The 14,990-nt window shown below is 30.3% G+C and overlaps 1 protein-coding gene across 5 annotated transcripts in view; it reads left to right on the plus strand.

Annotated features, from left to right (window-relative positions):
• hts (adducin 1-like protein hts) overlaps window positions 1–14,990 on the plus strand; it is a 138,365-nt gene that overhangs the window by 120,348 nt on the left and 3,027 nt on the right. For 3 of the 5 annotated variants that reach the window (XM_076394156.1, XM_076394155.1, XM_076394157.1), the window contains 13 exons: window positions 4,415–4,621; window positions 4,682–4,832; window positions 6,034–6,248; window positions 7,107–7,404; window positions 7,460–7,696; window positions 7,764–7,941; window positions 8,002–8,128; window positions 10,014–10,127; window positions 10,981–11,095; window positions 11,206–11,376; window positions 12,090–12,212; window positions 12,266–12,337; window positions 12,502–12,564. In XM_076394156.1, coding sequence (XP_076250271.1) covers window positions 4,439–4,621; window positions 4,682–4,832; window positions 6,034–6,248; window positions 7,107–7,404; window positions 7,460–7,696; window positions 7,764–7,941; window positions 8,002–8,128; window positions 10,014–10,127; window positions 10,981–11,095; window positions 11,206–11,376; window positions 12,090–12,212; window positions 12,266–12,337; window positions 12,502–12,564 — 2,047 coding nt within the window. In that variant the 5' untranslated portion in view covers window positions 4,415–4,438. The remainder of the gene's footprint in view (window positions 1–4,414; window positions 4,622–4,681; window positions 4,833–6,033; window positions 6,249–7,106; window positions 7,405–7,459; window positions 7,697–7,763; window positions 7,942–8,001; window positions 8,129–10,013; window positions 10,128–10,980; window positions 11,096–11,205; window positions 11,377–12,089; window positions 12,213–12,265; window positions 12,338–12,501; window positions 12,565–14,990) is intronic. The other 2 variants (XM_076394159.1, XM_076394158.1) reach the window with 1 other exon arrangement.

Raw genomic sequence — 14,990 nt, forward strand, 5'->3', positions numbered from 1 at the left:
AATAGATTAGGTCGGCCGTATGTCCGCACAAAAGTCATGGCATCTTGAATATATTATTGTATATGTTGCAGACTACCAATATATGATAATGTAGTCCTAGAAATGAAGAACAAAGTTTCACTTGATTAGACTTAAGGCATCGTAATCTATCTAGTTTCGCACACATATCAACAGTGTATTGATGAAATTGCTGGTGGCATGGACAATTATTGTATATAGAAGAATATAATTTTATCGCACTAACTTTCTTGTTAATATTGTATATATTGTACCTGTCATTGGATTTCTTTGTTTAATTTTGAAATGATATGAGTCTTCTTTTCGAAATATCAATGGATGTTGCAAAACACCAAAAGAACGATGATTGTCTTGGATCATCTGCACAGATTTGATGCTGTCTTTTTAAATATCAGCAAGACCAAGTTTAACATAAAGGACTCACCATCAATGCCACAGATTCTGCCAATGATTCAGATTCTAAATATCCCCAAGATTCAATTAGACGTATCATCCGATGTGATATCGGCAATATTCCTTTAATATTAGCCCATCAGGTGGTTTTAAAGTAGTAAATATCGTAAAAATTCAACCTTTGTATTATCAATAATTTATACGTTTTGTATAATGATGTAATTAAAATTAATATACTTGAACTCATTCGTGAACCGAAGTATGTTTATAAGGAGAGATCTATAATTTTTCGAACAACCTGACGAACGAGCGATATATCCAATATATTAGAAATGATCTAAAAATAGAATTAATTTGAATAATTTCACTACGTTGCCGGCAACTTAAGTGACTTCCGCTGAATGTATCATTATAATTATTAGTTCCATGGTCTTTAAACCACACTTGGAATGAATCAACACATGTAGTGTGTCGACAGGGCGATGGATTTATATAGACAGGCGTCGACCGACATATTTTGATTCTTTTCATTTTATATTAAAATACACCAGAATCTTATGGGGTGAGCAATCTTTCCTTTATATTTGATGTACGCATTATTTCGGTACCAGCGACAATATTGCCTTTAACATTGACTTTGGACAGTGTGAAAACTCCGCATAGGACACAGAATGGACAGGCTTGTTAAAGTTGTAGCCAAATTTTGTTCGTCTGTTCGTTTTAGAAATCATTTGTCCAATACATACTTAAAAATACAATATTTGCATTTACTGAATATAGTAATTACATGTTTTTATGTAGTAATTACACAATTTTTCGTTTTTGCCCTTTGAAATCCTTTTTATTTTTTTACATACCTAACATTTAATTATTGTTTTTCTTATTATATTGCCTTTGCTCAGGATGTTGTACACAATTAATTGTTTTAAATTACATTTACATTCTTTTACTAATAAATAAAAAGTCTAGAGATAGCTTAGCGCACAAACGAAGTAAACTATAGTTTATCCAAAGTTGCTGTGAACACACGTCATCAAAATGTTTAATGTATTGCCTGCCGCAATTGCCGAATTCAATGCCAAACCAGCCTGTCAAAATCGTCCGTTGTCAAACGTATGCAATACTCTAGAAAACAATAGTAATAAGAGGTTACAGCTCTAACCTATAAACTATTGTGACTGTATAATTAACCGTAGTCTTTAGATGTACTATGTTAAAATAACTTATATTTGATAACATTTTTGTTTCATAATTTTATTTAGATTAAAATTTTGTTATAAATCAAAGATAAAATAAGCTAAAATTCAGAGTTGATGCGGCAACATTGCACCGTTGGAACGTCATAAATTGAGATGACGTATGTTCACACCAATTTTGGATAGACTATAGGTTTCTGGTACCATTAAATAACATTTGGATAATATAACATAATAGTGTAATCATAAAAATATATATTTCTTTATTATATATTCATATATTATATTTATTTATATTTTTATATTCAATTCTTATTTGTAATATTACCACATATACTCTTAGTTCTTAATCTGTTTGGTGTTATACTGTCTGGTTCTTATCAACATGAAGTTGAACGTATGTTTGTCTGTTTCAAAATCGTCTACGGAGAAACATATGTTATTATAACACAGTTTTCAAATATCTTAATTTACTTCCTTCAAAAAAAAATCATACTTCTAGTCCTTTTTGAAGTTTCTAGTGTGGGTTGAGCAACCTCCTTCCTTTAGCCTTATTATCCTTTTCGATAGGTCAAGGGAAATTATTTGTGAATATACACATATTATGTATTTCAATTTAATTATCATTGTATATTTTAATGAAAGGCTTACTATTAAAATTACAATTAGGAATTGAATTTTGGTTAATTATCTTCCACATTTGGACCCATAGATATCTGGTCGGTCTGGAATGCAAAGAATAAACTTTTCTGTTCGGAGGCTTGATGGAGATCATAGGTATGGTCATGTAAGAGGTTTCCCGAAGTTTATCATTGTTTACTTTTAAAAGCCGTTTCTATATTATTCTAAATTAATTTTATTTGAACCTTATATCCAGGAAAACAACACTTTTATTATGTATTTGCTTTTAAACAAATAATATTTACCCAATTAATGTTATAGCAACAAATTTCCTTAAAATTATAACCAAAAATAAAAAAAAAATATAACCTGTGAAATATAAAAGAAATCTGCCATTTCCGGCCCTCTAGTGATTCGGACGCGCAAAACATGGTGGCAAACAGGTGTGCCAATTTAAGTTCCCTATTCAATATTTCTATGTTTTCTGATAGGAAATGAATTATTTTACTCTTGGGCATTGTAAAATATTGACCAATGTTATTTAAAAAGAAAATACTACTGCTATACCTACTGCAAAATTTAATTAAGAGAATATACTTGTTGTCAAATCAACTGCAACAAAAATTCAATCTAATTGACTTTCACAAAAGATGAGAAATTGTATTTATTTCGTAGTTTCAGTGTTACTAAAGAAAGCTATATTAATTTGTATTTTAATTTGATTTTATTTAAGTGCTTTGTTCTTGGTATTAGGTTACTTGGTAATTAGCTTGCAAGTTAAAATTAATAACTCTGATGCATATTATAAAAACTGGGAAATTCATTAACAACGTTGCCGAATATCCAGTTTTGAATGAATAATGACCTCCAATATTTATAAAAACTATTAACGCGATCAAATATAGCAGGTATACGTTTACCCAATATGTTAAATTGATAATTATCACGTTGGGACATCTAATTGGTGCGACACGTCATATTATTAGTTCAGATGACGATGGGACTCCGTCATTGTCGAATTTAGATTAAACTTAACCTCCGACCTTGGCTAGATGAGAATTTTGTGGGCTTAAAATGCTATCCGGTTGTTTAAAAAAAGTAAAACGTGTAGTAAAACGAATTTTCATCGACCTACATTAAACGGTTGAATGTCGTGTTATATATTGATCAAGACGAAATTAGCGTCACGTTACGTATAAACCTATTATATGAATTAACTAGATAGAGTATGTATATAGCAAATTTTGCTATTTTTATAGATGGTTAAGCGACCTGTATCACTCATTTCGTTTCTTTTTAATATTAATTTTGTGAAAAATTATGTATCCAAGACTGAAAAAAAATATATTCTGAACAAATAAATACGCAAAGAACCTAATACAGTGAAATTAATATAAATATACAAATAATATCACAGTCTACGAAAGCCGAAAGCTTTTTTTAAATCTCAATATCGTTGAATTATCAAATAATATTGCTAATAAAGTGAAAGCCAAGAATAGTTTCCTATTACCCTATAACTCATCCAAAACTCTAAGATGTAGTAAAAACTGAAAAAAAAATATTCTAGACAATTAAGTACACAAAGAATCTAGTGTTAAATTAATATAGATATACAAATAATATCAAAACCGAAAGCTTTCTTGAAAACTCAATACCATTGAATTAACAAGTAATATTGCTAATTAAATGAAAAACATCATTGGTTTCCTATCAACCTGAAACACATAAAAATAACTAAAGAATCTAAAATGTATCAAAAACTAAAAAAAAAGTATTCTAAACAAATATATACGCAAATACTACTAGCTTTAAATTAATATAAATATAAAAATAATTTACCAGTGTATCAAAGCCGAAAGCTTTCTTGAAACCCAAAAATAGTTTCCTATCAACCTGTTTTAAAAGAATATAAAATACCTTGTCAATACAGATATAATGTATAAAAACCGAAAATACTTTATTACCAATCTAATATTTTATATATATTAATTATATAAATTAAATAAAAACAAGTTACATAATTTTATTTAATATATAGATTTAATGAAATAAAATTCGATTCCAATCATTGCCGTTAAGTTTGCATCATCGTGAAACCAAACTAAATATTGACTTTTTTTAAACATAAAATCGCAAATATTTTTCTCGGTATTTCAATATTCACATAAGTGCATTTGTTTCAGATTAAGTAAGGCGACTACTGCATCATGACAGATACAAGTACGGCGGAGGAATTGCCGCCGCAAACCAATGGTATGCTCTCCAACAACGGCACTCTGGATGACGAAGAAAGGGCTCGGATGCGCCCGGCTGACATTGACGCTGACGTGCGTGAGATGGAGCGACGTAAACGCGTCGATATGATAATGAACAGCAAGTTGTTCAGAGAGGTAAGTTCATGTTTCCATTAGTGGACGCAGATATCACGGTTAAACTGTTTAATTGTTTAGGAATTGGAACGAATCATTGAGACTCAGCTGAAGGATGGTACAGGACCCAGTGGACTATTGCAACAAATTTCCGATATGGTAGGCGTGAACAAGCAAGCAGGGAACGTATTTAAAAATTCAAGTTGTGTTATCCCTATAAACGACATTAGAGGTAAAAAACAATTTTCTTCACATTACTGCCTTAATTAAATTACTTAATTATTAATAAAATCATAATAATCTAAAGTATACTGTTTTTATGAATCTACCTGTCTGTGAAATATTTTTGAAAGCTTAATTGGCTACTTTTTAATTTTTAACTGTTATCTCAATCATTTTCTTTCACAAAGAACAAAGGACAGTGTTCAGCAAACCTACTTGAACGGTTGCATGTGGCACGATCTTGTTCTTGTTACATTAACAAGAACAACTTTTTTTGTCTGTTGAAATAATAACGTTTAAAATATAAGTAATCTGTTCTGGGAGATCTATATTTAAACATAGACAACTAGGTTGTTTAGGAAGTAACAATTTTACCACTACGTGATTATTTAATCGTAGTTTAAATAACCTTTAAAGAGAAATTATTAAAGCTTTATTTAAATGTGTTTGCGTGGTGGAATTGTCCGCTATGAACGTTGTAACACCAATGACATCCATGTGTTAGTTCTATAGTTTTCTTGTTAAATTTCTATTAATAAAATGAGGAGATGAATTGAAACTGGGTTTATAATTTCTTGGTATCGCCAATTTTACATATGTTCAAATAAACATAGTTTTAGTATAGTTGAAAAAATTTACTAATTAATGAGTAAACCAAATTGAAAGCTTTTTATGTTCAGCTTATTTGTTTTGCTAACCACGTGAATAAATATTGTGTTCACATCTTTGTTGTACATAACAGTTGCAGCTTTCAAAGTTGACCAAGAAACCATAATCCAATATGCAAATATATTTTTCATTTACTTGAGAACCTCATTAAAAGTATATACAAGGATATACCCATAATTACTAGAACTCCTTTTAAGTTTCAATGTTATATAATCTATATTTTACTGTGTTAGGATGTTTTATATGTTAGTTAAAGTTAAATAATGTATGGAGATGACTAAGTTGATATTTTTAATATATGTATAATTAATACATTTTCTTAAATAGATCTGTTGACCTCGCTTCTTCATATTTTAAAACATTAACTTATAAGCCGGGTATTAATTTTAATTAATATAAAATGTTATTAACCTTAACTCGCCAGTTGGACGATTATCGACATTCTTTATTAATAAGTCATAACTAGTCAGACTTCTATTGTTCCTTTTTTGTTACCATTAAGTCGACCTGAACGCTTCAATAAACATAATAACATTTTTTAGGTATTGAGTCAATGGGCTATGCAAAAGGTGAAAAGATCCTCAGATGCAAACTGGCTGCTGTATCTCGATTAATTGACTTGTACGGATGGACCCAAGGATCAAACACTCTCATCACGGCTAGGCTTAATCAGGAGGAAGAACAGTTCTTGGTTAATCCCTACGGCATGCTATTTCACGAAATTACGGCTTCAAGTCTAATTAAGGTTGACATGCAGGTAATTACATTATCTTAAAATTTAATGAAGAATATCTCACAGAATGTTCTTAAAATAGTTTTATTAATTAAAGGCAGTGAATAAAGAATGAAGAAATAGCTCTATTGTTTTTAAAGCAGCGGTAGCAATTCTTAAGGTTCAAGTTTTAGAAGTGAAGATTAAAATTAATCCATTATCTTCAAATAATAAATATTTTTTTTAAATGGATAGTAAAATCAAGATGTGTGGCATACGATCATTTCTCATGTCTCTGTTAAAGACAACAAAATGTTGAAATTTGCTCCAAAAACTATGTTGAAGACGTTCTGATACAATGAAAACTTTGAACATGGTATTCTTATTGAATACTCAGGCGCTCAGATATTAGTTGACTTTTTGAAGTTAATTTTATCGCTCAATATTTGAAAGGACTAGGAATTATTCAAAAGTAAAGTAAATACATTGAGGAGAATGAACAGCGTCTTTTCACATATAAACTGTCTCAAAGGTAGAAAAGTGAACATAACAATAAGTTTAGTCATAATGAAATTATCTGAAAGTATTGTTCTGCTTCAAGAGATGGAAAAATATACTAGTTAGAGATCAGCAATAATACTGAAAATAAAGTCTTTAAAGAAATCATTAGTTTTCAGAAACAAAACATCGAAAATTTATTCAAGGTCCTAATAGATTTTCTACTCTATTCTTAGTGATTCATTACTTTTTTCTAGGTAAATATTGTTTAATGTTACTTGCCAAGTAAATCTTTTATGGGTTTTCGGAATAGCTACAAGTTATAGAAATAATAGTAAACTGCGCACGTATAAATACATTCAATGTGTTTACTTTTACGGAATATATCACTATTTTTATTTTTAGGGAAATGTACTAGAGCAAGGAACAACTAACTTTTCCGTAAATGTCAGCGCATTTTCTCTTCATGCAGCTGTTCACGCAGCTCGCCCTGATATTCGTTGCATTATCCACGTACATACACCCTCTGTGGTATCAGTGTCTGCACTTAAACATGGAATTCTTCCCTTGAGCCAAGAAAGTGTAGTTATCGGCGAGATTAGTACACATGCTTATTTGGGTGGATTGTTAGATGTCGACGAAAAAGACAAGTTGTCAAGGAATCTGGGACCCATAAACAAGGTGCTATTGTTGTCCAATCAAGGTCAGTCCGCGATACATTTAAAACCAACACAATAATTACTGGAGTAAATCTACAGGTGCTCTGTGCTGTGGCGACACAATCGAAGAAGCATTTTTCAACGCCAAAAATACCGTCCTAGCGGCCGAATCGCAGCTCAAACTTCTTCCTGTAGGGTTAGATAATTTAGTGCTGCTTACCGATGAAGCACGCAAGAAAATTTACGATGCCGCTCATAAAGCTCCAGAAAGCACTCCAAGACCAGACCAACCTTCCGTGCTAGAAGGCAAAGTCGAACGAAAATGGAGAGTTGGAGGTAAGCTAAAAGAACTATCCTGATTTCAAAATTGTGTTGTCTATGTAACCCGTTTTCGTCTCACTAGGAATCGAGTTCGAAGCTTTAATGCGAATGATGGATAACGCTGGATTCCGCACAGGCTATATTTATCGACACCCATTAGTTAAGGGTGAACCACCAAAACCTAAAAACGACGTAGAGGTACCCCCCGCGGTTTCATCACTTGGTTATTTATTGGAAGAAGAAGAATTATACAGACAAGGGTAAGTTGATAAAAATTTTAATTTTACTTATTTAATGTTCATCTCATTTTAAATGTTTAGATTATGGAGAAAACTGGAAGGAGGAAAAAAAGGCAACGACCGCAGCCGTTGGTTGAACTCGCCCAACGTCTATCAGAAAGTTGAAATTTTGGAAACAGGCACTCCAGATCCTAAGAAAATTACCAAGGTAGAGATAATTAAATTCGAAGATAAGCAATAAGCTTTTTTGCGTTGCCATAATAAATGTTAGGTTTAAGTCTATTGGGTTGATGCATCACTGTTACAATGTGTTGAACCTATGTGTCATATTTGATATTTCAAATTTTTTTGATAGTAGTGATGGGTAAAAGAAATTCCAAAGAAATATGAAAAAAAAATATCTAGTTTTTAGTGCCACAAATTCATACCTCATTACACATTCCATATTCTTTAAAAATACTCGTATCCTTACAATTTTTTACAATTACAATGCTTTTTTCTTATAGAAATTTATATTTACATATTTAAAGATAATTAAAATTTGAACCTGAAATTTCGAAATTAAGTGAAATTTGCTATTAATGATTATGCTTTACATGCTTTTGTTGATTTTAAGATAAATGACATATCATAGCTAACATGGCTCTTTATATTTTTTTCTCACAGCAAAATATATTTCGTGATCAACAGTGCTTGAAGATAATATATGAATTTAAAAAATTCAAAACAGAACAACATCAACAACAACAGAACTACATGAACATTTTTTTTTTTAATTTTTATAACATTTCATATACGACAACTTTGCTATAAAACAGATATTTTACTTATAAATCGATGTGAGAAGTACATTTGCGTTTAGTCATTATAAAAGAGTTTTTCAAACATCAAGTAACCTAAGAACAATGTGTACATAAAATTAAAACACGACCGAAGCGACAATGCTTTACTTTTTTTTCTCAAAACGGCATATTTTGATAATCGGACTGCCATGGCCACGTTAGCTATGGTGTAACAATCAGCATATATATCATTTAATATTATTCCAATTAATTAGTTAATATTGTGTTATTTTTCTGTAACAAATTTTTAAACCAACTGCATGTTATTTTACATAGCCTAACATGCAAAAAAACACTAAATATTATCTAACAATGATAAAAGCGAATATATATATTTCATATTATTAACATGTGGCCATATATATTTATCCAATTAAAATATTAAAACATATTTAATATATTCAGATTATGTTATTTTTAGATTAGTTTAAAAAATGCAATATTTATACATCATATGTGCCATTATATGTTGTAAGCCTGAAAAGCCTTCATGATTTTGATATTTTGATGGTGTTTATGATTTCTTTATATGTGAAGCCTTTTACAGACTGCATATCACAGTGTCGAGATTAAAATTATGTACTACTCTGATAAGATACAATATTCTAGTCTGTAGTGGCATATTTATGTATATTCCAGAAATATTTTTTGCTTTAGCTTAAGCTTAATAAAGTAACAAGAAAATAGCTTGTAATATTTTTTCCATCCCAGATAAAAATTGACTGAAAATTTATTACTAAACGTTGCTTCAACTGGTTGTGGGGCACTGGTGACAAGGCACTAAATCTTTTGTTTGTATTTTCTCAAAGTATGTTTCCTTGTTTTCACATACTTAGCTAAGAATTTACTTTGAGTTAACAAGCAGTTGATTTATTTTGTGTTCTATACTTAATTCTAATAATGTTTTGGGTCGTTGTGTTAACAGGTTAGCAATATTTTGGATCTAAAAAATGTCATTAACAAAATAAGTGTTGAAAACAACTAAACCGTGTGCTTAACTAAAACAAAAAAAAGTGTGCCCGTAATTTCGTGTCTTTGTCATAATGGCTTATTCTTTCTGTGAATTTTATATTGGCAGCAAAACCAGTACATGGATAATGTTTGTGACATTGCAGAAAACACTGGCACACGTTTTGCATCGAACCGGTTAACTTCATTTGTACAAAATTACTCATATTTTTCATGCTTTTGGTTCATTTTATTGACGAGGCCGTTTGTTGAAAATCTAATGTACTGGTTTTGCTGTTTCAGTGGGTAGCTGAAGGATCACCAAGTCATTCCAGCACGCCAGTCAAAATTGAATCCGCTTTACAATTCGTACCAAAAGGCACTAATCCAAAAGAGTTTAAACAAAAACAGCAACAGGTAAGTTGGTCCAAACCCATGTCTTTATTTATGTATTGGGTTGTTTGTTAGGTATTTCTTGGTAAATCATAGCAACTAATGTTTCTGATGATAATTTATTTTATTTGAGACTTTTGGACACAACTTGTAGTTTTAGTTTAAAATAGATAAATATAAGAGTCAAGCTAAAATTACCGTGAATAGAAAATTTAGTTAACCATAAATTAGTAATTAACCACAAATTATTTTTTATTAAATAATGAGGTTCCTTATCTGTTCGTAGCATTTCTTTTTTGTGAAATTCGTGTAAAATGTAAGAAACAAAGTCGGTTTTGGCTGATATTGATAAAGATGAACATTTGCAATAAAAAAGAATTGTGTTATAAGTAGAAGTAATTATCAATAATTGTAGTTTAACTTTTATAAAGAGTATTTTGTGTTATCATATTACTTTGAAAATAATAACTTTATACCTACACTTCGTTATATGGGGGGGGGTATTCAGAGGATCTAGGCTTCATTTCTAAAGTTAATATTAATTCTATCATTAATATTTCATTCTAAAGTTAAGTAGTTTCACTGGTTATATTTCTTAGAAGATTCCTATGTTATTCTGTATTTACACAAGCAATTGATGTTAGTTGCTATGATATGAAATACTTTGACTTTGGCATATAAGCATAAAATTCAAAAACCTCTGCCTCTTCTAAATATAGAAGATAAACATTATAATGTTTCTGTCATTATTTGATATTTATATAACAAATGTGACAAGCTCTCATCTAATTGATATTTCATAACACAACCCAATATCATTACAATTTTGGAGTTATTTTGCTTTTTTAATCTATACTTAACTTCGTACGCTAAACAGATTAAAGACTACAGACGAGCCGATAAAATATCAGCTGGTCCTCAGTCACATATTCTTGAAGGTGTTACCTGGGAGGAGGCCCGTAAGATGCAAGATGCTGCAGTTACTCAAACAGGTATTCATTACGTGTTATAATAACAAAATATGCTATTTACTTTTTACTAATCGTGAAATTGGTATCCCTCAGTTACCCCGAATTAAAGGTCCCTTTGTTTGAAATTATAGGTGATCATGTCGTTTTAATGGGAGCCGCTTCAAAGGGTATCATTCAACGAGGCCACCAACACAATGCTATGGTTTACAAAAGTCCATACGCCAAAAATCCATTTGATTCCGTTACCGATGAGGAACTTGAGGATTACAAGAAGGTGGTTGAAAAGAAAACAAAGGGCGATTGTGAGTATTCGAGTGTTAATATGTACGGTAGGAACGGTCCTATTTTAAATTGGGATTTCGCGGTAATGGTAGCGGAGGTACCGACCATAATGTGTTAATTTACTAAAAAAAAGTTAAAGATATTCCGAGACTCTATAATACAGAAACCTGTAACGATTGTTTAAGACAATTGATTGAACAAAACAAATCATTATGCTATTTTAGTAGCGTCACGTTATATTTCATCTAATATTTTTCTTGACTTTTATTGATTAACATCAAATAACGCGGCAATGTAGCTCAAGAAATGCCTAGCTCACTTGTTTTTACACCATCACTCATAACTCCTTATGTTTTTAAATATAATAATAACATTTTTATAACATCTTTATTAGATACGCTAGTACAATACTAATTATAAATTAATTTATTACTACTTTTCATTTGTACTTGGATTAATTCACAAGCAAGACGAGTGCGAGAAAATACATCAATTCAAAAGAGAAAATTCCTCAATTATAATAATAACTAATTATATAGTTAATTCCAAAAAACGGCTTTGAGATAATTAACATAATTTTAACTCTTTTAAATGAGTATATTTGAGGCAGTTTATACCAAAATTAAAATCCCCTGAAATTATTCTGATGCATAAATGTTTTCCTACAATTATTTTTGTTCACTGTGTGATTTATTTAGTATAAAATATCAATTAATTCGTTTATGTATTACAGATGATACAGATTTTAGTGAGTCTGAAGGTTTGTCTTCATCACAAATTAACAAGAGAATGGATAGTCTTCATTTAAGGTCTCCAGCTTCGGTTACTAGCGAAACAGAAGAAGAAAGCCGGGATGGTACGTGTACCTTTTCTTACTAAAGATTCATTGTATTAATTTTTGCCTTTTAGAACCACAAATTCTTCGGATAGAGACCACTACTGCTCCAAAGCCAAGTCAACCAGAAGTTGTTCTAAGTGATGGTAAGTTATATATTACATATTTTAATTATCTATTCATTCATTTATTTACTAGTAGATGTGCCGTCTTATATAAATATCATATAAACATAGGCGCTTATTCTTCTTTGTTTTAAAATCGATTCTTCTCTCATTATGCATGATTTTATATATTTTTGCATGTTTAGCTGAAACTTCTCCAGTAGCACAGTTCCTAAGGGCTGAACGAAATTCAGTCGTCAGTTGCCGAAGTAAGTGGTATTAAAAAAACACAAATTTATTTCAGTTTCTAACTTAACACTAACACAGTAACACCATTATACAATATTATTTGTATTTATCAACGTTTCCATTAAGAAGTTCAAAGTTTTATTAATAATAAATCTGTATTTATTGAAAATTAATTTAAATACACATTGTTTAACAAGAGCGTGTACGGAAAAACTTGGAACTTAGAAGTTATTGCTTAAGTTTAAGGCAAAAAGTTTTGAATAATTCGAATAGGATCTGTATCTGTAGACTGTGATGACCAATTTAGTACATCAATGTAATTTTGTTTTAACACAGTTCAAATGTGATTTCAATATTTCGGGTAATTTTTTGTCTTGCAATAGCCAAATATGTGATTAAGGTCGAATGCCAGTTAAGACTAATACAGATAATCTATATACAAAGCATCTCAAGAAATGAAATAATAATAATTTAATTTATATTATTTAATAATATTTATATTTAATAATATTTTAATAATAATGATTATAATAATTATAATAATAATACTAATTTCTCAACCGCCACAAAAGCTTTACCGTATATGCTTTTGTGAAATTAAAATTTGAATTTTTTATAATATAATGCCTATATTATGGGTTATTCTTACTGGGAAAAGTAAATGAAATAATAATATACTTAAAATCATTTACTAACTGTCTTTGCTCTTGTTGCTTAAATTAATGCTTGTCTTTCTCTTGGTACAGCACTTTATACTATTATAATTTTAATACATTAATTGATATTTATTACAGGTCATAAGGTGGTTGATAATATTTATAATGCACATATCTTTAGAAGTTGCTACCGAACACAAAGCCATGCTGGTTTCCCAAAGGGTTCCTACATCATCCCAAATCCATTACATTTCCACATTGCACGCCATACCCAGATCGCTTGCCTTAGCCGTCCTTCCATTGTTACATTAATATGTCCCAAAAATTCATCAACACTTAATGATCATTGTACAAAAAATACTAATAAAATTAAAATTAATTTTAATGAAACCACCCATCCAATTGCTGTGAATATTCCATTGAATAATATAAAACAATTCATTATGCCATTTGTCCAGGCTCTAGATTTAAAAGAATTACCTGTTTTAAACAATCAAGAGAGTCAAACTACCTATTTAACTAATGAACAGGGTGACATTGAACAAACTAAAAACTGGACTGATATAAATTATGCACCAATTAATTTTAATTCCAATGATAAATCTTTGAACTTGGCCAGTTGTAATACATCCTCTTTCGAAAAAGAGGTTTTGCGTAATATGTTCAAAAACGTTGTTTTAGAAAACTTAAGTGCAGACTCATACAGCGATTTGGATTCAACAGCAAGTTTTACTATGTTAGATGAAACTGAAAGAAATGAATCTCTAGCGGTGCTAACATCTGATACTGATATATCTCAAATGGAAGAAGAATACTACCAAGAGATATTAAAAAATGACCCCAGAAAAAAATCTATTGCAGAAGATACTGTAGATGAACTTGATATTGATAATCAGGACGTGCCCGATAATATGACCGAAGGTGTAATTAATGTTTCTCTAAACTTGCAAAATGATAATCATATTTCAGACTTCGCCAACATAATTAAAGAATTTCTTATTGAACAATCTTTTGAAACTAAAGAAGTAATATTTCTTCCTGACATTATCAACGATCCATATACAATAAAGCTAATTTCAAAACTGAGAGAATTATATGAACATTTATTTCCTGACCCAGTTGATGATGATTTCAAAACTAATTTAAGATTGTCTATAGCAAATTATATTTTAAACTTATTGAACATCGATGAACGTTTTAAGGACAACGTTGATACCTCAGACAATTTATTTAATATATCAGATAAGATATTTAGCATTTCTGAATTCTTATCAGACCTGTTGGATCAGTTCTTCAATAATATAGGTAGTAAAGCTGTTAATGAAGAAGGAATAACCGTTAAAGCGCAATTATCTAATGAAAACCATAATGGAGAAATAATTGATAATGTAAACACAAGCTTAACTGTCACTCCGTTTAAACAACGTGCTACAAGCTTTTCCGAAAGTTATTGGTTTGCTCTAAATAATGCTGATGAAGAGATCAAGGATCCTCCTATTCCAGTCAGATCTTATATCAATGTGGATGAAATCCCTCTAAGACCTCCACCAGATTTGTTTCAACCATCTGAAGATGAGATAGAAAATATGAAGGAAAACAAATACGATAATGAATATAATTCCCCTGATGGTAATCCGTCAATCCACGTTGATGAACGTTGTACTAATTTGACTGAAGAATATTGTTTCAATGATTTAAACTTGATGGGTCAGTCCGAAAACCTTTACGACACTGTCCTTTGTAGTGGATCTGAAAGCGGCAAAGAGTACAATACGGCTTCAAGAAATGAA

The sequence above is a fragment of the Rhynchophorus ferrugineus genome, unplaced genomic scaffold (assembly GCF_030347505.1).
Source record: "Rhynchophorus ferrugineus isolate W39M unplaced genomic scaffold, kcgeb_rfMv2 rfM2, whole genome shotgun sequence".
Classification (NCBI taxonomy): domain Eukaryota; kingdom Metazoa; phylum Arthropoda; class Insecta; order Coleoptera; family Curculionidae; genus Rhynchophorus; species Rhynchophorus ferrugineus.